Source organism: Megascapheus bottae, chromosome 8 (assembly GCF_031878675.1).
Source record: "Megascapheus bottae isolate mThoBot1 chromosome 8, mThoBot2.hap1, whole genome shotgun sequence".
In the NCBI taxonomy this organism is placed as follows: domain Eukaryota; kingdom Metazoa; phylum Chordata; class Mammalia; order Rodentia; family Geomyidae; genus Megascapheus; species Megascapheus bottae.
In genome coordinates, this window is record NC_143516.1 from 5,252,399 (window position 1) to 5,276,597 (window position 24,199).

The following is a 24,199-nucleotide window of genomic DNA, read 5'->3' on the forward strand; positions in this document are numbered from 1 at the left end:
AGAGTAGCTAGGATTGCAGCTGTGAGCCACCAGTGCCCAGCTGAGGGACCTTGTAATAATACCACTGAAATAGTATGGAGGAACTGAGGGAATAATTAAGAAATAGTAATGTTGCCACAAAGGTAAACTATGAAGAGTGTAAACGGCAGAGATGCCTGGCCAAGATTCTCAGTGCAGCTGGAAGCCACTCAAAGAAGAGAAGCGAGCGGTTCAATATGGAAAACAAATAGGGCGACAAGCATCAGGATGGGGTCTACGACAGATGCAGAAAGACAATAATGAATAATCGAAACCTCAGCCCAACCCCATCACATACCGACTTGTGATATTTAAATACCCTGCCTTAAAAACAAGAGCCACCTGGAAAAGTTTTAACAGTTAAGTCACATATCATCTCTACTCAAACAGAAAGTGTTTAAAATAAAGCCAGGCACTGGTATCTCATACCTACAATCCTAGCTACTCAGGAGACTGAGATTTGAGGATCACAGTTAATCTGCAATTACTCATCTAAAAACTGGAAGTGGAGCTCTGCCTCAAATTGACAGGGTACTAACCTTGAGCAAAAAAAAAAAAAAAAGCCAGAGACAGCACCCAGGCCCACGTTCAAGCCCCATTAAAAAAAGTAATAACATAAATAAGATTTTCACTCTAAAAGGTTAACACTGGTATTACAAATCTTAAAAGTAGACTCTAATGATATCATCTTAAGTTCCCTAGTTACCTCTTTATTAGCTTTAAATGTGTCCTTCCTGCAGGCCGCAGTAGTCCTCCATTCAAAGTAATGCACACATTCCGTGGCAGTTACAAATTCAGGTGTGCCCTATTAAAACAAAAATGGTTAAAATAAGTTACCACATCACATATCACAAGGTCTGTCTCCACACTGAGAATACAGCGAAGACCAATGACAGAAGAGTAGCAGGAAGAGTAGGGATACAACTGCTTCACTCAGATGAGATCCAAAGCCTCCCAAACTGAGAACTTTAGGGAAAAAAGCATCCCCAAATCCACCGGGCCAAAGCTTTGTGACCACCCAGCTATGCAAGCCCAGTGTGCTCACAGGATGCACAATTGTGGGAATGGAGACTCCCACGTCCTCTGAACCAACTGCCAACAAAATCAAAGCCAGCAAGCGTGACCTCAGGCTTCCTGTGAGTGGCCCCTGGAGGCCACGTACATCTGGAGTCTGTAGACCCAGCAAGGCCCATCCCTAAGGCAGCTCCCCTGTCACATCGACTCAGGCTGGGGACACACATTCCCACGTGCCGTCCCACCGCTTCCCTCAGGGCCAGCACACAGTTCTTAAGGGAAACTGAAGTGCAACAGCAGCTATCCTATCCTGTCCCACAAACCCTCCCCTCCTGCTCCAAGCTGCCACTCTTCCAAGCTCACCATGTATATAGGTCTGACTGAGGCTGATCCAAACTTGACAGAGACATTGTGAAACAATAGATGCAACACTCACAGCACTACTTTCTAGGACGATACAGCCAGGAAGCATGATCGTTACCCGAGTTTCACTCCACCTGACTTTACTCAGGGTTCACAGGACCGGTACACCGACAACTACTCAGTAGTTGTGAACTCCAGGTCCCTTTCTAAAGCCCACAAGTGGCATACAGTATGCCCCTGGGAAGAGTAAGCACTGCACTTCTCCCAGTAATTCTCCACCTAGTATCAGGTCCTGAACCCCCCACTGGCTGGCCGGGGCTGCTCCTGACCAGAGGAGGTCTCTCAGCTTTCATGAAAATGAGAACGGGAGAACTTGGCTTTAGAAAATGGAACATTCCACCCTAAAACCATCAAAATGAAATACTGGGACTCGGTACATGATTCATGTGGTAGGGCACTTGTCCAGCCAGCAAGCTCGAGACTCTGGGGTCAATCCCTAGCCTCCCCCCCAGCCCCCATATAGAAAGAAATCTAAGGAAGAAAAACAAGTTACACCTGTGGACATAAACAGAACCCAGAGTTTCAACATGAAATGGCTCTCAACTGTACTTCAAATTTCACTTTAAACTATCAGTTTGGGGTTCCTTCATTTGCTGGTCTTGGTGGTGATTTGACTGGAGCTCACGTTTCCTCATCCTCTCATCGGGTCATGGGTTATGACCTCCGGATCTGGGGTGGGGAGGACAGGCACCCCAAAGCAGGGTGGCGCTCACCAAGGTTTTCCCACACAGGAAAGTGATGCTGCTCTGGACCCAGTGCTCCGTGCCAAAATGCTGACAGGCCGTGGTCGTGTTGAACTCCAGGAGGGATCTGCTCGTGCTTTTCAGAACAGAGTCGCCTATTTGAAGAGGAAAGAGGAGGGACAGGAAGGACGTGTGTGCATATATATATAAATATGTATATATGTTTTATATATATATATATCAAAGCTCATAATCCTATAAAACAGGCACTGCCCCAGAATTTCCCATCTCTCAGGAAGTGACCCCACCCACCCTTAGCTGTTTAGGCAGATTCAAGACTTCATTATCTTTTCTCTTTCTGTTACATTCAGCACGTCAGAAAGTTCTGCTGCGCAGTCCCTCCAATTCAAATCCATCCACACTCTTCCATCTCTACTACCACTCACAACATTAACTTTCACCTGTTGTCTTGCCACAGCTGCAAACTGGTGTCCAAGCCACCACTGCCTCTCTTACCACCACCCTCCCGCATGTACCATGCACAAACAGGATCTATCTCTAGATAACATAAAGATAAATTAGCAGGGCACCAGTGGATCCTGCCTGTAATCCTAACTACTTAGAAGGATGAGAACTAAGGATCACAGTTCAAAGCCAGCCTCAGCAAGAAAGTCAGTGAGATTCTTATCTCCAATGAACCATCAAAACACCAGAAGTAGATGTGTGTGTGGATCAAGAGCTAAAGTTCTATCATTAAGCAAAAAAAAGATCAGAGGCAGTGCTTAAGCACTGAGTTCAAGCCCCAGTACCGGCACAAAAACATAAATTAGCTGGACACCGATGACTAATGCCTGTAATCCTAGCTACTCAGGAGATCTGAGGATCACCATATGAAGCCAGCCTGAACAAGAACATGTGCAGTGAAATTGTGGCTCAAATGATAAAGTGCCAGCCTTGACTAAAAACTTACGGGACAGTGCCCAGGCCCCAAGTTCAAGCTCCAATAAAGAATAAGTAAAAATAAATAAGATTAAAGAAAACAGAAATTAAGTTATAAACTCAGGGGTACTCAGAGCTGGCACGATCACAAACCAGTCTCCTAACTCCAGGCTACGAACAATGAATTGCAGGACTGAGTACACACATCATGAAAATGAGTGAAGAAAAGGAATGCCCCACACCTGATCACATTGAAGTGAGTTCTGATTTCAAAGACGGCACAAATACCAAGACAGGAAGAGATGGCCACATCACCAGTGACCACAAGCATCAGAACTGGGCAGCCGGACAGAATTTGGACGAGTGGAGGTGGAGGCTCTGGAGCTGGGCCTGGGCCAAGTAAACTGGGAGTGCAGAGGAATGCCACAGGGGTGCGTCTCACAGCCCCTCAGGGCTGAGTCTCGCAGGGGAGGGATTTCTCGCTGGAGAGAGGCTCACAGGGATGACCTCCATAGGGGTGAGGTGGAGAGGTGGGCCCTGGGCAAACCTGGGTTGATGACTTCTGGGTCAGTGCCCCCTGAAGGCCTCCAGGGCAGTGGCAGGCGGTATGCTGGGCTGGGTGGTGACTACAGGCCACTTACCACGCCAGGAACCCCGCCCAAGCCTCCCAACCCCAGAGGAGGCCTCGGCTGGCCCAGTGTGAGCGCTCCAAAGCACATCCCGGAAAGGGAACTGTCCCAGGATGAAGGTCTGCTCTGCCACATAAACTGCATCTCCCTTTCTCCCCTTTATTTTTATGCCAGTAGCTAGGCTTGAACACAAAGCCTTTAGCTCTCTCAGCTCACTTGTTTTACAACTTAAGCCACACCTCCAATACTGCTTTTTGCTGGTTATCTGAAGGTGAAATCCCACATACTTTTCTATGCAGGCTGGCTTTGAACTTCAAGACTCCACATTTACAGGCGTGAGCCACCAGTGGCCAGCTCGTCTGCTCCCTGACCTGCTAGAAGATCCAGATTTTGTAGGTGTTTTGAAACGTCACTTTTGTTGCTTTACAGGAAATTTTATGGTGTTAGCTTTACAGGCACACATCCTGTCCCATTCCTTTTTAGTCCTACACCTGTATGGTGTGTCCCTTGACCTTTGCAGTGAAGTCCTGAGTAAATATGGAAGCCCTGAGATGTCCAGTCCACATTCAGAGCCATCATCCATACCTCCAGGGCTCAAAGTATGAATCATAGGTGACTCGAGGAGTCTGAATACCTGAGAAAGCTACCATATGCCCACAAATCAAAAGCAGACTGAATACTGCTTGTTTGTGTCACCAACTTACCCTGACACCAGTTTTCCTTCCTGGCTTTCAAAGCCAATAGAACTTGGTCACTGAAGTCCTGTCTGGGCAGGCCAGTCTCACAAAACATTCTCTAATGAACTGTATGCATCTGTGTTAGTTTCTATGTTACATTGTACTGTCACAAAATACAAACACTCTTACATAAGGCAAAAAAAAAAATCACACTGAAGTATTATATCAAGATGAAAACTGCTTTTTCCCCTTTCTGAAAACCTTAAGAGCCCTGGCCAAGAGGCCTCTCAGTAATGAGGACAATGGCAATCTCATCTGCAAATTGTCTAAGTACATCACCAGAGAGTAAGTCTGCCCACCCATAGTTCAGAACACCCAGTGATTTCTCACATCTCCACCCTGGGCCTCAAATCCTCTCCCTGGTTCTCAGCCCGGACAGTCTTCACAGAAGAGGAGAAGAATTGGATCGATCCCCACCAGAGGATCCAGATCCAGTGCTTCCTTCCGACCTCCTATTTCCAACTGTTGCTGAGGAGTCTCCATGCAGTTTCCGAGACACTTCTAAATCCAAACACCCGCCAGCCTCCTCCTATGGCCACTGCACCCTCTCCTCCACCCTGGTCCCCAGGCATGTGCAACGGCCGGCCACCCTTCCTGTCCATCATGACTGAACTTCCTCACTCAACCTGTCCCAGAGAAATGTCACCACAGACACTGCTGCACCACTCTGGAGGCACAGGCCTTTACCCTCTCCATGTCACCATGGTACCCCTCCTACTCACCAGTGAAAAGGGGCCTGACCCAGGAGAACTCATCTGGAAAAATGGCATTATCTGAGGTAAGAAAGGGTGACACTTTTGTCCCTAAGACTGCCAGTTCTCAGGACCACTGCAGTGCCTGGGAAAGTGAAGACCTACCGCCTGAGACCTGTACCACCAGAGAAGCAAGCCTCAAGGCACAGGGGTCGAGGACACTGGCACAGGGCACTAAAGAAACAGGTGAAACAGGGAGAAGAGAAGGCAGAGTTTAAGACGTGTGTGACTGAGAATCAAGAGGACAGACTAGTCAACAGCCACCACCTGAATGGTTCCTCATGACTCCTTCCTATATGCTGCCCACTGGACAGAAGCAATTTGTTTTTATCCCACACTAGACAAATGGTTGCCACTTTTAACCATTATAAAACAGGTGATATTACAAGCATATACAATTGTGTACATAGGTATGTCTATATAGCTAGATGCATAACGTCATTTTTCAACCTAGAAGCATCCTGCCCCTGCAGGAATCTAACAGTTTTACTTACCCACTGAATAATACTTGCGTGTTTTCAAGTCAAACATACAAACAGCACTTGAAGGCTCACACCCGACAGTCTCCACATCGCCACAGAGCTTGATTTTATACACTCGGCTGTTCTGCGTGTCCACAGCCTCCCATGAGTAACTAGAAGGGAAGAAAAACAGCTTGTCACTGACTGTCACTGCTTTCCCAATACTCAACATCTCTCCAGTTTTACATTCAAGCCATATCTGCTTCAAGTACCACAATCTAGAAGGAACACGCAGCCAAAAGTACCAACGTCAAGAATGGCAAGTTGAAAAAAAACCACTAAATTCCACCTCACTCCAGGGAAATCTAATCTGAAGCCACCTTGGGACTTAAACACCACCAGAATACTAAAACCCCTCTATTAATTAACCTGTTAAACTCGTGGGTAAGTAAATGATGTTCTGTGGAAGATGTAACCCTATCAATCCCCTCAAGTTGCTGAAAACCCAAAGGATTAAACCATTACTTTATTGTTTAAAAACTAGTTTGGGCAGAGAAGGAAGTCCGCTTCTGGTTTTACCTGTTCCAGCTACTCTTCAGACCTGAACTGACAGGATAAAGCTGTGCGGGGCGGGCGGTAGAGACCCAACGGTCTGACTCAGTATCAGAGGAGATCTGCTTCAGGCTGAGTCACCACGGAATGCAGCAAAGACTTCATGGTCTAGGCCAACCTCGGGCAAGGGAGCTGTCAACGAACGGCTAATGATGAACCAACCACACACGTGGACAGTAGTTGGTTGGCTTGTTCTGACCATGTAATTAGTGTCCATCCTCTACTCTTTCCTGCAATCATGTCTGTGCTTTTTTAAGAATAAAAGGAAAAAGGCTACACAGTCAAGAGACTGGCCAGGAGTTTGGCCTAGTGGTAGAGTGCTTGCCTAGCATGCCCAAAGACCTGGGTTTGATTCCTCGGTACCACATACACAGAAAAAGCTGGACGTGGTGCTGTGGCTGAAGTGGTAGAACTCTAGCCTTGAGAACGCCCAAGGACAGTGCTCAGGCCCTGAGCTCAAGCCCCAGGACTGGCACACACACGCACACATGTACACACACGTACACAGGTGTACACACACACAGTCAACAGACTGATAAAACATGAGGAGGCACTAAATCGCAGAAGTGCTTAAGGAGGCTGCCCTGCCCAGAGGTGGAGGTACAGAAGGCCAGGGTGAGACCACTCTCTCACACACACCCCAGTCATCACCTCGGGGAGATCTTTGATCGTAGGAAGTGGTGGCTCACAGAAGTGACCATCCTGTACATCTGGACAATGACTCCTTGTCTTCCAGAAGCCCCACCAACAATGGAGCAGACACAACAGCTTCTGCTATCACCAGTAGGCAAGGTGCCACAATCAATCCCCCACAATCTACCAATCAGACGCACCTGTCCGGAAGCCAAGTGCGGTAAGCTCACACCAGCACTCCGGCAGGAAGGGGGTGTCTGAAGTGCTGCAAACCTGAACAGTGGGCTCTGGGTTCCGTGCATAGTCTCAAATTTTCACATGCTGACTGCTGGACTCAGATGCCTCGACAGTAACTGGTTAGTTACCTCCCAGCACCAAGAGGATTAAACACAAGAACATAAACCCAGTACTACAGGGCAGAAAAAGCCAGTAGAAGTTCATTCCCTCGGTCCTTCACTAATCTGTGTTTGCTTTCACACACTGTTTTTATGTTGTCTGGTTTTTAGTTTTTGAGACAGTCCAACTTGAAGCCCAAGCTGGCCTTCTACTTTCAGACCCACCTCAGCCTCCAAGCGCCAGGGCTACAGGTATGTACCATCACCCCTGGCTATAACTTTTCTTATGTACTTACTTGGGAAGGCAAAGGAGACCAGAGCAATGAACCAGACACATCTCTTGGGATATTGGAGTGCACATCCCAATGGGAAGGTCAGAAAAGAAGTAAACGTATGGAATGATCCCCCTGCTACTTGTACCATCGAAGACAAGCTAGAAGAATGTGGCAGGAAATGCCTGCAGGGTTCGTTACATGGGGAAGTCTTCTGAGCTGGTGTTTGCCCCAAGACCAGACTGATAAAAATGAACAAGCCTGGGGGAAATACAGCAAAAGACAGTTCCAAGCAGACAGACTAGTCCAGTCCTGCAATGGATGAACTTGGCACACTTAAAGGAAGGGCAATATGGCTGCAGCCAGATGGGCAAAACAGACTGCAGCAGCTCAGAAGGCCAAGGAGGTGAGGAGATCTGGTAACCCCAGACAATAAAAGCAGTTCTGATCTTGTCCTTGAAACAAAGAAAGGGCCCTCAACACAAATCATCTTTCCTTAAGCCACCATTTTTTACTTGGGGTAGTAGTCAAACTTTTCTATCGTTAGTTGTGATTACATAGAAATGTTAGCCATGACTGCTTTTTCCAGGCTACTGGACAGCTAATTTACAACCTTAGCCTGGCACCAAAGAACTGTCCAGACCTAGCAGGTGCGAGAGGAACATGGACCATAAAGGTTCACAGTCAATGCCAAATCCACATGGCTCCTAAGACGCTGTACTTTTTCAGAAACTCACAGCTGTTTCTACATAGTGATATTTAAGATAAATGCGAATGGTTTGTTTTGAGAGAAAAGAAATGGAGTAAGGGCTACTGTCCTGGTTGCCTGGAACCAAGAGTTCCTGCAAAGAAGGAACCAGCTTATTGGACCACAATCTTTCCTGTTTGCATCTCTTACTTCTGTCCGGATTTACAAAGATGCACAAGATGATGGCAATAGCAAGTGAATCCTGTCAAAGTTCTTGCATGCTGACTTGGGGTGGGTGGAGCCACTCACGGGCCACTCACGGGCCACGGATGGAGGCACTAGGAGCTCGGCACTCTTTAGCCACAGGACTTCAGCTTGTGCCTAGCTGCACAGCCACAGTACTTGCCGATGACTACAGGTGCTTGGCAATGGACTCCAGTGGCCATGCTTGACGGCCTCTCCGAAACAAGCAAGCACACCCACAACTAGAGTCACAAGGGCAAACTCTCCATCGAATTTCCTCTCTGGAAACCAAGGCCACATATTCTAAAACCTATCATGTACTATGTAGGATAAGGACATGTTGATTCAATTAACATGAAGGGCTGCCACTCCTAGGAGTAAATAAATAGCATTCTAAAGCTATTTTAACATCCAGGACTCGCTGGCTCATGCCAGCATCTTACCTAATTCAGGAGGCTGAGATCTGAGGATGGTAGTCCGAAGTCAGCTAGACACACAAATCCAGAGACTCTTACCTCCAATTAATCAGTAAAAAGCCAAAAAAAATGGAGGTGTGGCTAAAATAGTAGAGCACTAGCTTTGAGCAAGAAAGCTAAAGGAAAGCACTCAGGCACTGAGTCCAAGCCCCAGTACCAGCAAAACAAACCCACCCACTTTACACTGGTCACACTTTTTAAGAAATTACGTGTTTGTTACAGACAATGGCAGATTTCTCATTGAAGGTCAAACCACAACATGAGGTAGGCTGAAATCATCTTCAAAATTAAATTAACACATTCGAAAGCACTATGATTGTATTAGAGAACTAGGAGTACAGACGTTAGAGACTAAATAAAATGTAATGATACCCTTGAGGAATAATACACTTTGGCCCAAAAGTTTATTATAAAATCCTCTACCTGAAGTGAACATGTACAGCAAAATTAGAAAACTATCCATAACAGTGACTGAAGTTCTGAGCCAAGAGAGGCCACGGTGAAGTGCCCCAGATCTATCTTCTACACTAAATTACTTGTGCTCTCACACAGTGAAGACTTAGGGAAGAAAAGGAAGCCAACAAATTAGCCCGAGAAGAAAACTAAACTACAGAATTAAAACTTCAACCAGAAACAAGGCTCTGGAAGAAAACATCTGCACGCTGTGTGGACAGTCTCCACTAGCTCCACACCAAAGAATTCTAAATTCTTTTAAATTTGCTAGAGCCAGCAACTTTCACAGCAGGAGAGGAAAGAAAACCCAGTGGGTGTATTCTTGTAACCCATCTTTCTTTTCAGATCAGTTTTCTGAAGGTCACCACTGAATTCCACCTCACTGGAAGAAAGCAAGGGGCAAGGAAGCGGGACAATGGCAGAAGCCTTGGAATGCCTGGGGATGGGGGGTGTCCAGGACCCCTGCCCAATGGGCCAGCCTTGCATACTTCAGCTACTACCCCAGAAGGAGGCCACCTAATCAAAAACAGCAAAAGCAAGGCAAATCCTCTACTTCCCTTCTGTGTAAGATTTAGCCCAATAATGCTCGCTCTTCCTTCTCAGAAGCTCCAAATCCACCAGACAGCAAGCCAGCATGCCAGCGACTCCTCGGGACCATGAGCTGGGCACTGCAGCTGCAACACCAGCTCTGTGGTGCTGCACACACCACACACCACCAGGCGCCAGCAGATTCCAACAGGCCCCGCAGACTGTGGGATTGTAACATCCGCCCTCCAGACACAACCCAGAGGATTCTGGGATGGAGGTGGCCAGATCACTGCTCCGTCACTGTAAATCACTTCTCCCTACAGAGCTCAAGGCCACTGTAGATGTCGGTCCCAGTACGACTACTTGCAGAAGGAAGGAAACTGAACTGAGTTGGTGTCTCTCAAGGCTCCCCAAGAACTAAGCTCAGTGCAACACATACCAGTACTTGGCACTGTCTTCGATTGTATAGAAAGCTCCTAGGCTTCCCAGGTAATGATCTGAAGGCTCAGAAATCACACAGCAGGGAAGTAACAAAGCCAGGAGAAAGGCTGGGTGTTTGGCCTAGTGGTAGAGTGCATGCATAAAGACCTGGGTTTGAGTCCTCAAATACCACACACATAGCAAAGTCAGAAATTGTGCTGCGGCTCAAGTGGCAGAGCATTAGCTTTTAAAAGCCCAGGGACAGTGCTCAGGCCCTGAATTCAAGCCCCAGCACTGGCGCAAAAAAAAAAAAAAAAAAAAAGAAAAAGAAAAAGAAAAACCTTTTAGCTCACCATCAGTGGCTCAGGGCTACAATCCTAGAGATCTCAGTTCAAAGCCAGCCCATGCATGTCCATGAGACTCTATCTCTAATTACAAAAAACTCTGGAAGTGGAGCTATGGTATGGCTCAAGGCTAAAGCGGTAGAACACTACTACCCTTGAGCAAAAGCAGCTCAGGGACAGTAGCCAGACCAAAAAAAAAAAAAAAAAGCTTTTCAGTAAATATTTGGTTTTGTTTTGATGGCTTTGGAGTTTGAACTCCAGAGCTTTTAATTGCTAGGCAGGCACTCTACCACCTGAGCCACATCACCAGCCCTAACTCTTAGGCTTTGATTATAATCCTAAAATTGGAGAAATATTGTACAAAACTTTATGATTTCACTTTTGGCACAATAAATGTCACTGAGGTGACAGGGTGTAAAGCTAAGTTTCTATTACTCTAGCAACCACGTAAAAGTAAGTAGGACTTGGTAAAACATTAATTATGCAGAAAAATTATGGCTATTCCTTTTTATGGGGACAAATGATAGCAGATATATGAACCAATTCCCTTTTAAGTGTAAGGTCGCAGGTGCAGGTGACACAGACAGCTGAGGAAGACAGACCTCTCCAGCTGATCAGATCCTCTGAGGAAAGACTGGGGCCCTGCCCTGACTGCCCAGCATGCCAGCAGGTCACATGCCCCCACCTGGTTCTGCTTTCTCTTCTGTACAGACCCTCACTTCCCACACCACACCAAGGGTGTCACGAGAATGCAAACACTGCACACTTGTTCCTCCCACCGCCCTTGCTGTGCTAGTCCTATCCAAGTTGTAGCTGGAATGTACTGAGAAAAATCCCACCGACACTCCTGTCCCCGCTAGCCACGAGCCTTTAAAATGGACGGCGTAGCTGGGCAAAGTCCAACAGCAAACATCAGGCTCAGCAGGAAAGGGGAGGGGCAAAAATCAACTCATCCCCAATAACTTGACGGTGGAGTCTGTGGCCATGAACGTGCCTGCAAAAGCCACGCATGCAGCGAGAGCCCTTTCCTTCTTCTGGAAAGCAAGCCTGGTCCTCGGCGCTGCTGGGTGCTCCTGGACACTGAGGCTGCAGCTCCGGGGGACTTCGAAGCCCTACTTTAACAGTTGCTTTATAGCAGCTCTCCTGACCTCCTGCAACCTGAAGGCAGGAAGGTATTCACTACTTTCCCCACACAGACAACAAGGGCCTCATCCCAGTGAAGTCCAGGAGACCAAGGGGCAAATCCCTCCATCAGCATGCAGCTCTAGCTCAGAAAGCATAATGGGGGAAAGAGGAGAGGGAGAGAGAGAGAGGGAAAGATAAGAGGGAGAAGGGAGGTGGAGAGGAGGGAGGGCAAGGGGAGGAAGAGAGAAGGAAAAGGAGAAGGAAAAAGGGAGAGGGGAGAGGGGAGAAGGGGGAGGGAGAGGGGGAAAGAGAAACACAGAAGCCAGAGAGCCACTGCATCCTGCCACCAAGTAAGCTCCAAAAAAGAAGCCACAAGAACACAGCTGTACGAATGTGGTGGTTTTTTGTCAGTCGTGGGGCTTGAACTCTAGGCCTGGGTGCTGTCCCTGCGCTCTTCAGCTCAAGGCGACTGCGCTACCCCTCAAGCCACAACACCACTTCTGGTTTTTTAGGGTTAATTGGTCTTTAGTGCCCTGGCTGGCTTTGAACTGAGATACTCAGATTCCAGCCTCCTGGGTAGCTAGGATGACACCCAGCGCTGTATGAACATTTTTAAACATCTTGACACTGGTATGCACGTGACACCTCCAGGAGCTTTCCTACATGTCACCAATACACACAACCACAATGCCTTTCAAACAATTTCGAAGTTCTTTTTCAAGAGAGCTGACATTGTGTGGAAATGTAACAAAGAAACCCCCTGTGTAACTAATATTAGCAAATAAATAATAGCTGACAATAAAATCAAGTACGTAAATTTTTATAAGGCCTGGCATGTTAGCATAGGCCTTTAATCCCACACTTTGGAGAATCTCAGGGTTACTGACACGGTCATGCAGTCAGTAAACACTGTTGCTGGCCTACAGTCATCAGTATATAATAAAACAGGTATGACTACATCAGTTGTAAAATTACTGAGCAAGGATAATCTGCAATTGGTTTCCATGAAAAGAAGCAAAACGAGTAATATACACATCAGCCCCAGAGCAAGGCGCAGCCCAAGGTCACTGGCCAGAGGAAAGCACTTCTGAGTCCAGAGTACCAGAGTAAGACTGGGGCCATGTGAGAGCTTCGCGCACAACCCACCAAGGGTGCTGGAGCCAGCATCCGCCCACCAGCAAGACTACAGACCCGTTTCCTTCTCTGACAAAGAGGGGAAAAGCAGGGGACAGCGGGCCCCCAGTGGGCCCGCAGCAGGACAGTTAGGGCACAATACACACAGCTAGGGCAACTTCCAGCCGCTGATGCTCCAAGAGAAGAAATGTGTCCGGCAGGCTGACTCTACCCTGACCTAAGGCTGGGGAGCACATGAGCTTGACACAGCGGGACCCAAGCTCATAGAGGAAGTACTTCACTTCCTTTTCTAACAAACCCACAAAGCTGTGGATAAAGATATGAAATGGGCAAAAAAGAGACTAGGAAGAAAGGCATTACTCGTTAGTTTTCCCAGACAGTTACTCTGGAATTACAGAGTTGAGAGGTGGGAACCACTGGAGCAGGGGTGCTGTCTGAACTTCTTAAATCAGCATCAGGACCTAAGGGACCAAAACAGTCAGCCAAGGCCCGGAACATTTTTAAACCGACATCAGGAAAGTCTGACAGAGGCAATGGAAGGGTGGGACATTCCTCCGAAAGACAGCGTGGGGAAGGAAGAGCCCCACTGAGCCACGCTTGAATCTTACCCTCCGCTGGCTGCAGGCCCTTAATCTCTCTCAGCTCCAACGTACATGTCTACAAACTGAGCGGTCACTACAGCAGAAAAAACCGTGGGCCAGGGGCCCAGTGCCTGGGGAGAGAGCTGTCTTCTTAGGCTTCCGTCCAGATCAATACAAGGATTCAGACTTTAAAACTGGGTTTCATAGAAAAGAAGAAGTTGGCTTGGGGGTCTCTGAGAGGAACACCATGGGGCACTGACAAGGAGCTAGAGAAGGGAGGGCAGGGAGCTGTGTGCCCCCCCCCACAACTGCGCCTCCAATCAGAGGAACAGTGGGAATGGGCACGCACACACCAATACCAAAGGAGGAAGATTACTCTGGCTCTTCGTTTCAGTCCATGGTCCGCTGGCTCCCTTGCTGTGGCCTATCGTGAACAGAAGACATCATGGCCTCCAGGAAGAGGAGAGCTGGGGTGATAGAGAAGTAGAAGAACACACCTCTCCTTAGCCATTCCCTCCAACCAGGCCACTCCCTAAGAGAGGGCTGAATCCACTGATCAGGTTAGAGCCTTCGTTGTCCCAACCACCTCTCCATTGTGGCTCCCCCACAGTGAGTGGTTCATGAGCTTTCTGGGGTACCCCACCACTTCATATTCCACTCGTCACACACAGACACAGTAGCTGCATGTGGACTCTTCTGTGCAGGACAGACTGACCATGAGGTCTTCCCAGCCACATCATCTCCCCACTCGTTGCTGCCACCAGGAGACAGCAGAAGAGATGCTTCCTAAAGAAATTTCATGGCTACATGCTGGCAAACGTCCTTACCACACAGCTCCTAAAAAAGGGCTCCCCCTGTTGCCCTGGGCTGCCCCTGCTGCAGGTTAGCTCAGCTCCCTGCTCCTTCGCATGGGCTGCAGGCCAGGGCTCAACGCTAACCCCAGCTCCGTCCAGATTTCAGGAAGATCTGAGTCGCAGCAGGTGTGCTTTGTTCCTCATGGTATACAAGAAAAGCAGGCTTACTGCTCTCTGGTGCGGATGCTGGAAGGCAGCAGCCTGCAAAGTGAAGCCAGCCAGGCACAGAATTCAAAACTTGCCACTCAGTCCCCTACTCAGCCCTGCCACTAAGGTCCCATGCATCCCAGACACAGGCAGGTTGAGCCAGAACTGCAACATAGACCACTCAACAAGGGAGTTGGCAACATTCCTGAGTTGCTACCGCTTCAGAAAACCCAGTTAGGGGAACACCACACAAGTCCCTGCTCTGGAGATGAGGGGGTCATGTGCGGACTGGCACATGGGCTGGGGAAAGGGAAAAGCGCCCAGGTATGCTTGCTGCTGGAGAGCCATGTCAGTTCTTGCCTTGGTGCATTCCGAAAGGTGCAGCTGTACCTCACCTCACCTGACCCTCGAACCCAGGGATACACCCTGTACTTGTCGTGCACAAACACAAACACACCTCTCAGCCCTTGCCATCTGTCAGGGTGCTGTCCTCCCTGACTTTTACAGACCCAAAACCACAGCCCATGGCCTTTTCCTGGTCTCCTGTGAGAGCATATGTTAGCTCGCCCATAACCTGACAGCAGAACTGTCCCCAGTTCCAAGAAAGCTAGAGTTAAAAAGCAGTACAGAGCTAAATTACAAATATCCATAAACCTACCCAAAATCCTCCAAAGGTTCCCAAATAAATCAGCACAGTAGCCCCTGAAACGCCCGCCTCCTTGACCCCTGCCAATCCTTGCCATCTCTCCTGCATGGGACCTTCCCTCTCTCAGCTGCCCACTAACTCCCAGTCAGGCCCAGTTCCACTGGTTACCTCACATCCGGAAGACACGAGCTCCTCTCCCCCTCCCTCCAGTCTCAGCTTAACGGTCACCTTACAGAAAGCAGGGCAGTACACCCTCTTGCCCTCCTCTGTCCTGACCCGAGGTCTCCTGCCTGTATCAGAGGATGCTAAGCTCCATCAAGCCATCAGCTCCACTCTGAAAGGACAGGACGGACGACAGAAGCGAGGTCTCTGCCTTCACGTGTGCAAGTCCCGGCTAGAAGGGAGCCCCGGGGTGATGAGGCTGATTGATTGGTGGGCCTGCCTCATCTCTTCTGCAGCCTCTCCCTTCTGCTCTAGGGACTGTACACTCTCCTTTCAGGCCTGAACTGGAAGGGTGGGGGGACAGATTTCCTGTGAGGTACTCAATCGTCATTGTCAAGCATGCAACTAATGGCAGTAAATTAATGTTACACACAGTTCAGCCTGATGAGCAAGTTACTCCTGGATGAGCCCTGTCTACCGGCACACACTCTGGGAATGGAATCCCGACCATCAAAGCAGCGGCTCTGTCTACAAAGCCCGAAACCTCCAGTCTTTCCTCCCAGCCCCACAGGGGCAAACCAAATGCCCAAAGCCACAATTCACTATTTACACAAGGACCCTAATCTTCCCAATCTCCCACAGCTCCACAATCTCACCCTCCCCAGAACTCCCAGTCCTCTGTTTACTCAACAATGGTCCCCCCCAGGGGACCTAACACCACAGAGAAGGAAAAGGAAAAGGGCTGCCAAAGGTCTCTTCCTGACCTGAAGGCCAAGTTTCCTGCCCCTAGGAACCAGAGGGGCAATCCACTGCCCCTCCACACTGTCTCAGTGGTTAGCAGGGACACACCCCTCCAGGCACCCCCAAAACCTCAAGGCACTAATCCTTGGCCTGTGGGATCCTCCTGTTCCCATGTACAGCTGGAACCCACATACTCACCGCCCCCCCCCCACACACACACACAGAGATGCCTCCGGTTCCGAGTGGGTTCCTGCTGACTTCCACGGAGAAGTCCACCCAGACCTCAGACTCCTCCCTAGACAAGAGCGGGGACTGTACACCCATTTTGATTTCGGCTCAGGACAAGGCCATCACAATCTGGTGGAAAGGCCACCAGATCCACTCACACCAATGGCACCTGTACCTGGGCCTGCCCCAGCCAACCACCACCTCTTTTGGGGCTCCAGGCCCCAGGAGCTGGGCTGAAAAGGAGTCCTGAAGGTCCCGTAACTCTGACTCAGGCTTCTAGGTATGCACACACTTGAGAACCACACACAGTCCAATGGCTTTACACTCCAACACCGGAAACCCTGCTTCCCGGAAAGGAATCACACAGTGAGACCCCCACACTCTGCTTGAGACAGGGCTGGGGGAACAGCAGGATGCAGAGGGAAAGTGACCTAACCAAAACCCATACCACCATTTCTGGACCCTGAGGCCAACCAGGCATTGAGCTTCACTGGCTTTGGACACAGGCATGAAAACAGGGCAATATCCTGACTGACACACGGGGAAAAAAAGACCTCAGGAATTCAAGGCCTGCAGAGGGAGGAGGAGGATTTAAAACAAGGACGGATGGTCACTGGATGGTCACTCCTTGCCAGGCATGGTAATAGCTACCTATAATCTCAGTAGTCTGGAGGGGAAGAAGGAGAATTAAGTTGGAGGCCAGCCAGGGACTACATGCTCCTCCACCCTATCCACCCCCCCCCAAAAAACAACAACAACAAGAGTGGCTCTCACCTGACCAGACGAGAAAAATGAAACCTAAAAAAGTGATCTGCTACAGTTCAGTCGTCACCCAGGCCTCCAGTCTGGACACAGGCAGGACATGAGTACTCTGCCAACAGCCAGTGACGGGTCAGCAGCTGCTATGGCAGGAAAGGCGCTGGATGAACCAGTCAGATGAAAATGGCCAGGGGCTGGAAGAGGCCACAGGCCTGCCTGCCGGCCTCCCTGGGGCCTCCCTGAGCAATTTATAGCCAGGTCTCAGCAGGGCCTGTCTGGCTGCACCAGACAACAAATGGCTTGGAGACAGACTGCCCAGAGGCCTCAACACCACAAAAACAAGACAAACTCAAGCCAAAGAAAATAGGCCCAAGGAAAAAGAAATGAGGATGGTACAGCTGGGCATGGTGCCACACCCTTACAATCCTAGCACTTGGGCGGCTGAGGTAGGGGTAAGTAAAGGTACAGTCTGTACTACAGAGGGAGACCTTACCCACCCCACCCCCCCACCAAAAAAGGAATCCTCAAAATCAAAATACACTCAGATGCCAAAAGCTATGTCACCTGCATGCACAATTAACAGTCCTAAGTACACATCAACCAGCAACATCATTCCAACACAAGAAACAGGTAAACAACCTTCCACGCTATCCAAAAACAGAGCCAGCCACAAAATAGGAAAGTCACAAAGGCATCAAGCAAAATCAAGAATAAGTCAGGAGAAAGAAAAGCTGAGCAAAATTAATGACTCCACCCCCAAAGGCATCAAGCAAAATAAAGAATAAGTCAGGAGAAAGAAAAGCTGAGCAGAATTAGCGACTCCAACCCCAAGCAGATCTTTTTTTTTCTCCAAATACACAAAACACTCCCTACATGACTAGGTGCTAGGCCACAAGGGAAATTCCACCTTTACTCGCCAGCATGGAAAAAAATAAATACTCCCTGCCACCACCACCAACCCTCCCCCCGCAAAAGCCAAGTTCCTGCTATAGTCCATTTAACATCACCACAATATGAGGCAGCAAAGCTTTGTAAAGACGATTGCTTTGGCTCACTGTTCTGACAGTCCAAGGTGAACAGTGGTGAAGGGAGTGGGTACAAACTTTCACATGCAAAAGCTGCAGAGGGGGGTGTGTGCATGTGAGGGTGTGCATATGTGTATGCATGTAGGTCCAGGTATGTGTGTGCCTGTGTCAGTCTGATTTCTCCTTTCCAGGAAGTCACCAGTATTCAGTCACCTGTGACCTTTTCGAAGGACCTTATCTAATCCTAACCACTTCCTAAATGTCCCACCACTAAACTTGGTATCGGATCAGGTTTTCAGCCTCTTAATTCCTTACTGTACACATTAAACTTCCTTACAAGCAGCCACCACATCCAAACAATAGCACCTAGATAAGAGACTTTAAAATTTCAGTGGGTGCAGTAAGTTTAAACACTGTGCTTCGGGCCCAAAAAGAAAACAGAATTAAAGGATGAAGAATTTTCAAACTTGTAAGAATGTTGTGGGTCTGAGGGAAAGAAACATACAGCCTTAAATGTATTCCTTGATACGTAAAATGATTTAAGCTTTTGATTTCAAGTAGAAATAAGAGGTCTGGTTAGAAACCACACTGGGCTAGAGGTGTGGCTCAAGTCGTACAGATCAGCAGAATAAGCAAGCAGGGCAAATACAAGGCTCTACACACACACACACACACACACACACACAGGCACACAAAAAAACATTAGTTCTTTGGAAAAGACTAGAAGCAAATCTTTGGCAAGCATAATTGAAGAAAAAAGTACACAAACATCAGGGGAAAAAATGTTTGGCCCACAGAGGTATCTGTGAAATATAAAAGCATGGAATGCTACATATTCATATATGAATGAGGAAACAAAGACAATCTTTTAGGAAACGGATTATCTTTAGCTCAAGATAAATGTAGAAACAAAGTAGATAAACAAAATAGATAAAGTAGACTATGTAGAAGGGATGGGAGCATGGCCTAGAGGTAGAGAGCTTACCTAGCATGGATGGAAGCTCTGGGTTAGATTCTTCAGTACCACATACACAGAAAAAGCCAGAATTGATAATTGGTAATGTGGCTCAAGTGGTAGAGCATTAGCCTTGAGAAAGCTCAAGGACAGTGTCCAGGCCCTGAGTTCAAGCCCTAGGACCGATCAAAAAAAAAAAAAAAAAGACAAGCAGAAAAAACTGAAACCACACTGGGTATTAGAAGTGTGGGAAAAAAAACAAACAAACACCTAGATGGGTGGTTTTTCATGAAACAGACATTCCTGATAATATAATCAGTCAAGAACACCACAGCAAACAAAAAAAGAGCCCAATCTCATTTTTAAAACTCAGTTGTCAGGGGTGGGGTGGGGCTCAATAGGTAAAATACTTACCCTGCAGGCAAAAAAAGCTCATTGTTCAAACTCCTAGTAGAACATAAGCTATTAAACCAAAAAGGTGATCATAAAACCAAACATAAAAGCTTAAACTGTAATGTGTCTAGAAGCAAACATTACGAGACAATCTTTTGCACCTTGGAGAAGAGTACTGGTTCTTCATTGACCCCTGGGTACAATTTTCCTTGGGTCAGCTGGGTGGGGCATCTAATGGGCCCAGGCCAATGCACAGGCCGGCCCTTCTGCAAGCCATTACCCCACCAGGGACAGCAGTACTGAAATCCTGCAGTAAGCAAAGATTTCCTAGGTAAAACAAATTAATAAGGATCTGAGGGTTGCCCTCAGCTTTTGTCAAGGCCTTGAATTAATTTATTCAAAAATAAAATAGGGGCCAGAGTTTGGCTTAGTGGTAGAGTGTTTGCCTAGTACACACAAAGACCCAGGTTTGATTCCTCGGTTCCACATACATAGAAAAAAAAAAAAAAAGCCAGAAGTGGTGGTGAGGCTCAAGTGGTAGAGCTCTAGCCTTGAGAAAGTCCAAGGGCAGTGCTCAGGCCCTGAGCTCAAGCCCAGGACTGGCAAAAAAAAGATACTACAGAAGCCAGTGACTCATACCGGTAGTCCTTGCTACTCAGGAGGCTGAGATCTAAGGACTGCAGTTTGAAGCCATCCAGGCAGGAAAGACTGTGAAGACTCCAATTAACCACCAGAAAACCAGAAAGAAAGCTGTGGTTCAAAGTGGAAAAGCACTAGCCTTACACAGAAAAGCTCAGGGACAGCACTCAAGCCTTGAGTTCAAGCACAACCAACAAAAAACAAACAAACCCACAAATGAGTGCTTGCCTAGCATGCATGAAACCTTGGGTTCCATTCCTCAGTACCATATAAAAAGAAAAGGCCAGAAGTGGTGCTGTGGCTCAAGTGCTAGAGTGTTAACCTTGAACAAACAGAAGCTCAAGGGACAGTGCCCAGACCAGGACTGGAACCAAAAAAAAAAAAAGATCCCAGAAGATGTCCATGAGATGAATAAGATATACTCTAAGTCATTATACATACCAACAAAGAAAATGCTTTCTTTTCTCTTCAGTATCATAAACCACCCAGAATATGAACATTAAAACCCCACCAAGATGCCTTTCCAAAACCACTATAATGACTAAAACTACAAAGATGGTATGGCCAAGTACTGACGGATTATAAAACAATCCGAACCCTAACCTCACTGTGGGGATGCAGGATGATAGGGTCATTCAAGTCATAATTTGGCAAGTCCAACAGCTATTTCCTTGAGGCGTCAGTTACAGGTTTTGAACACGGGCCTGGTTGCAGTATCCAAGCTCTTTTTCTCAGTGTTAGCACTGGATCACTTTGAGCCACAGCACCACTTCCAGTTTTCTGGTGGTTAATTGAAGATAAAGAGTCTCACCAGAACTTTTTTCCCTGGGGTGCCTGTGAGCCTCAGAAATCTACTTCCTAGCTAGGATTACAGGAGTGAGCCACTGGCACCCAGCTCTCAAATAGTTATTTTCACCTTTCCATTCACTATCCAGGACCAGCTGGGGCATAATCAAGAGGTCTCAGCAGCTGGAACACTCCAAGACAAAAAGGGCTACAGGAGAGCTAACACCCGCAAAGTGATACCCCATGGGTAATTCTCTATGCCCAGTACAATGCCATCTATATATGTCAAGCCCCAAATGGACAACACCTCAAGGATTTTCTCCTCTGAAAATCCTTCTCTCCAGCTGGGGATGTGAAGTCAGTGGTACAGCATTTGGCCTAGCATGTATAAGACCCTGGGCTCCAAACCAACACTGATATTTAAAAAGAAACCACACACACTGAAAAAAAGAAAGGAAAAAAAAAAAAGATATAACTCCAGTCAGCCATTTACTTACAGGGAGTGCTGTTGGAAGGCCTAAGATCTAAAGTAATCATAACTACCTTAGACTTTCAAACAAATGGATGTGTGTAAAACAACTACACACAACTGTGTGATCCCGCTGGATGTAATCCAGCTTAGCAAGCAGCCCAAATGAGCCTCATTAAGTACTGTCCTTTTGGGAAAAAAAAAAATGGCAGGAGAAAAAAATACAAGAGATAATAACCAAAATAATTTCACATTCCACCTGGCTTTATAATTTGCTCGTGTCTTCAATAGTTTTTAAAAAGTGTTCAACATTTATACCCAAACAATCTGGGGGAAAGTTTTTCTGCATAAATTCTGAAGTATATCAAGCTGGACCTCATAATTAGTACAAAGACTTCGCCAAGTAAGAAAGTTAACACCTAAATAAAAGGAGGAAACTTACATGCTACAAACATACCATGGTATTTTACACAGTTTAAAACACAAAGTAAAAACCGGGCACAGTGGCTCATGCTTGTAATCCTAGCTACTCAGGAGGCTGAGATCTGAGGATTAAGGTTCAAAGCCAGCCCAGGCACAAAAGGACCTAAGAGTCTTATTTCCAATTAATCTCTAGGAAATGGGAAGTCGAAGATAAGGCGGTAGCCTTGAGCTGAAGAGCTCAGGAACACCACCCAGGCCGAGTTCAAGCCCCATGACCCACCAAAAAAAAGAAAAAAAAGTAATTAAGGTCACTGGCTAGCTAAGACCATCAGTCATTTTCAGAGGTTTTGCATGGCCTGACTTCTACCCTTTGTCACTTGGGCTCCTTTCTTGCTCCCACTGGTCCTGGACTTTCAGACCCTCCCTTCCTGCCCTCTCCCACCACCAATCCTGCTGGCTTCAGGAAACAAGATCCTTCTACCAGCTTTGTCCCAGCGCATCAGCTCCTGAGACTAGCTGAGTTCTTCCCCGGGACTGGGCTTGTCTGCCACCATCATCCCCTGGATTCCTAAACCTATCATTGAATCCCTAAGAACAAGTACTCATCTAAAGTGCTGCTCTGAGCCAGCCACCCTGGGAAGGGGCCGCCCACCACGCCTCTTCATGCACAAAACGTCCTAAAAGCTGCTGCTGACATGGCCCTTCCTCTGCTTCCCGCAGCCTTCCCCCAAACTGTTTCCCTGACCCCAGAAATGGGGAGAGCCCACGCTTACCTAAAAGCTCTGCTCCAACCCAAAGTTCCCACTCGTACCCAACACACCAGAAGAAGGCCGGGCTTCCCTCTTGGGTGGTGCCCGATGAAAAATACTCTCCTGGGTTCTAGAGCTGGGTTTCCCAGAAACGACCAAAAAAAAAAAAAGACTAACAGTGCTGGGTAGGATGTTCTCTACTGGATTTTAAAAACCTCCTCACATCCTGTTCTTCATGTATGTGCTGGAATTAAGAACCTTAGAGCCCATCTTATCTCATAATAATATTCAGATTACTAGAAGAAAAGTCAAAGAAATGTGCACTTAAAAGAACAAAGAACTCTTGCCCTTGAGTGAAAAAATTTAAAAAAAAAACCACAGGAACCCAAAACGCTAGGGGCTCGTTATATAGCTCAGTAGTATTTGCCTAGCCTGCCTGAAACCTACCTTGAACTCCAGAACTTTAAAAGGCCAATCAGCAATACTTTATGGAAACTTCACTCTGCAGAACTGGAGTTTACAGTAGTGATTGTTCGCGGCAATGGATCAAACTCCAGGTGCATCCACAGGGAGTTACAGGTGGGGGGAGAGTGGGTGAAGCCCACCTCAAGAGGAAATTGGGTGTTGTATATACCAGCTTTATGTTAAGGAAAACAGAACATCCCTGTCAACTCTAGAGGGCACATCTTACATCAGCCTTTTGAACCCTCTCTAAGTTATAGCCACATGTGACACTGGCCAGACCATGAAGATAGATACTGAGACCATTCCTACAGGACAAGGGGCCCTGGAGATGAGGAAAGTGAACATAGGCTCAGGACGCCCTCATGACTAACCCAGTACACCGGTGAAGGGCCCTGAATCAGCCAGTATCAGTCTGCCCTCTGGGTCAACTTTAACCTTAATTAAGAGACCACAAGGTTAAGACTGAGCCATGAGCCCATTTCTTCTGAGTGCACTGAGGGCACAGCTGCTTTGAATGGCAGCCCCGGCCTGAACTTGTTTTAAGTGGGCAGCTTACAGGAGCAACAATGTCTTTTTAGGTGAAGGCTAACCCGTCCATAAACTCAGTCAACAGACCTTCTCCAATCTTCTCCTTCCTTCCTAAAAAAAGGGAAGGAATCTAAAAAAGGCATGGATGGGCCTTTTTAAAGACTGTCCATGAGTCTCAGGTCCCCTCAAAATAATGTCTTCAAGCTCTCAAGGACAGAAGGGAATAGAACTTTCTCTGAGATTAAGAATCCCCACAAACCAGAATGAACTCTCAAGTTCAGCTTGAGTAGTCTCCACCTGGACTCCTGCTTATTGTCAAGGGGGGGGGGGGGGGGAGAGAACTTTTAATGTTCAGAACTTTGTCCAAAGCTGAAAAAAAAAAAAACAAAGAGCTCGATTTGCCCACCATCATCCCCAACGGTCCAAAGGCCGTTCAGAAGTTGCTGCAGGCCCGCGCGGAGTCACCTCCACGGGTGGAGCGCTTACACAATCGTGGAGGAGAAGACTCCACCGGAGACAATGACATCATGGGAGAAGCCAGACAGGAAGCTGGCTCCGAGAAGGGAACGGAGGGTGCCCGCCCCCCACACGCCAGAGCCCCCGATCAAAAGGAGCGGAGACGTCGCCCTACTGCCCCAAGGCTGAAGAGAAAGGACACCCACGCGGGGGAATCCAGCAGCGCCTCCCGCACTCGGGGCGCCCGCCAGGCCCCTCGGATGGAACTCGGGGG

General features: G+C 47.7%; 1 protein-coding gene across 1 annotated transcript in view; it reads right to left on the reverse strand.

The window, feature by feature from the left end:
• Igf2r (insulin like growth factor 2 receptor) overlaps nt 1–24,199 on the reverse strand; it is an 83,222-nt gene that overhangs the window by 58,493 nt on the left and 530 nt on the right. The window contains exons 2-4 of the mRNA XM_090337874.1: nt 5,690–5,829; nt 2,169–2,293; nt 725–823 (exon numbers count right to left, since the gene is read on the reverse strand). Coding sequence (XP_090194000.1) covers nt 725–823; nt 2,169–2,293; nt 5,690–5,829 — 364 coding nt within the window. The remainder of the gene's footprint in view (nt 1–724; nt 824–2,168; nt 2,294–5,689; nt 5,830–24,199) is intronic.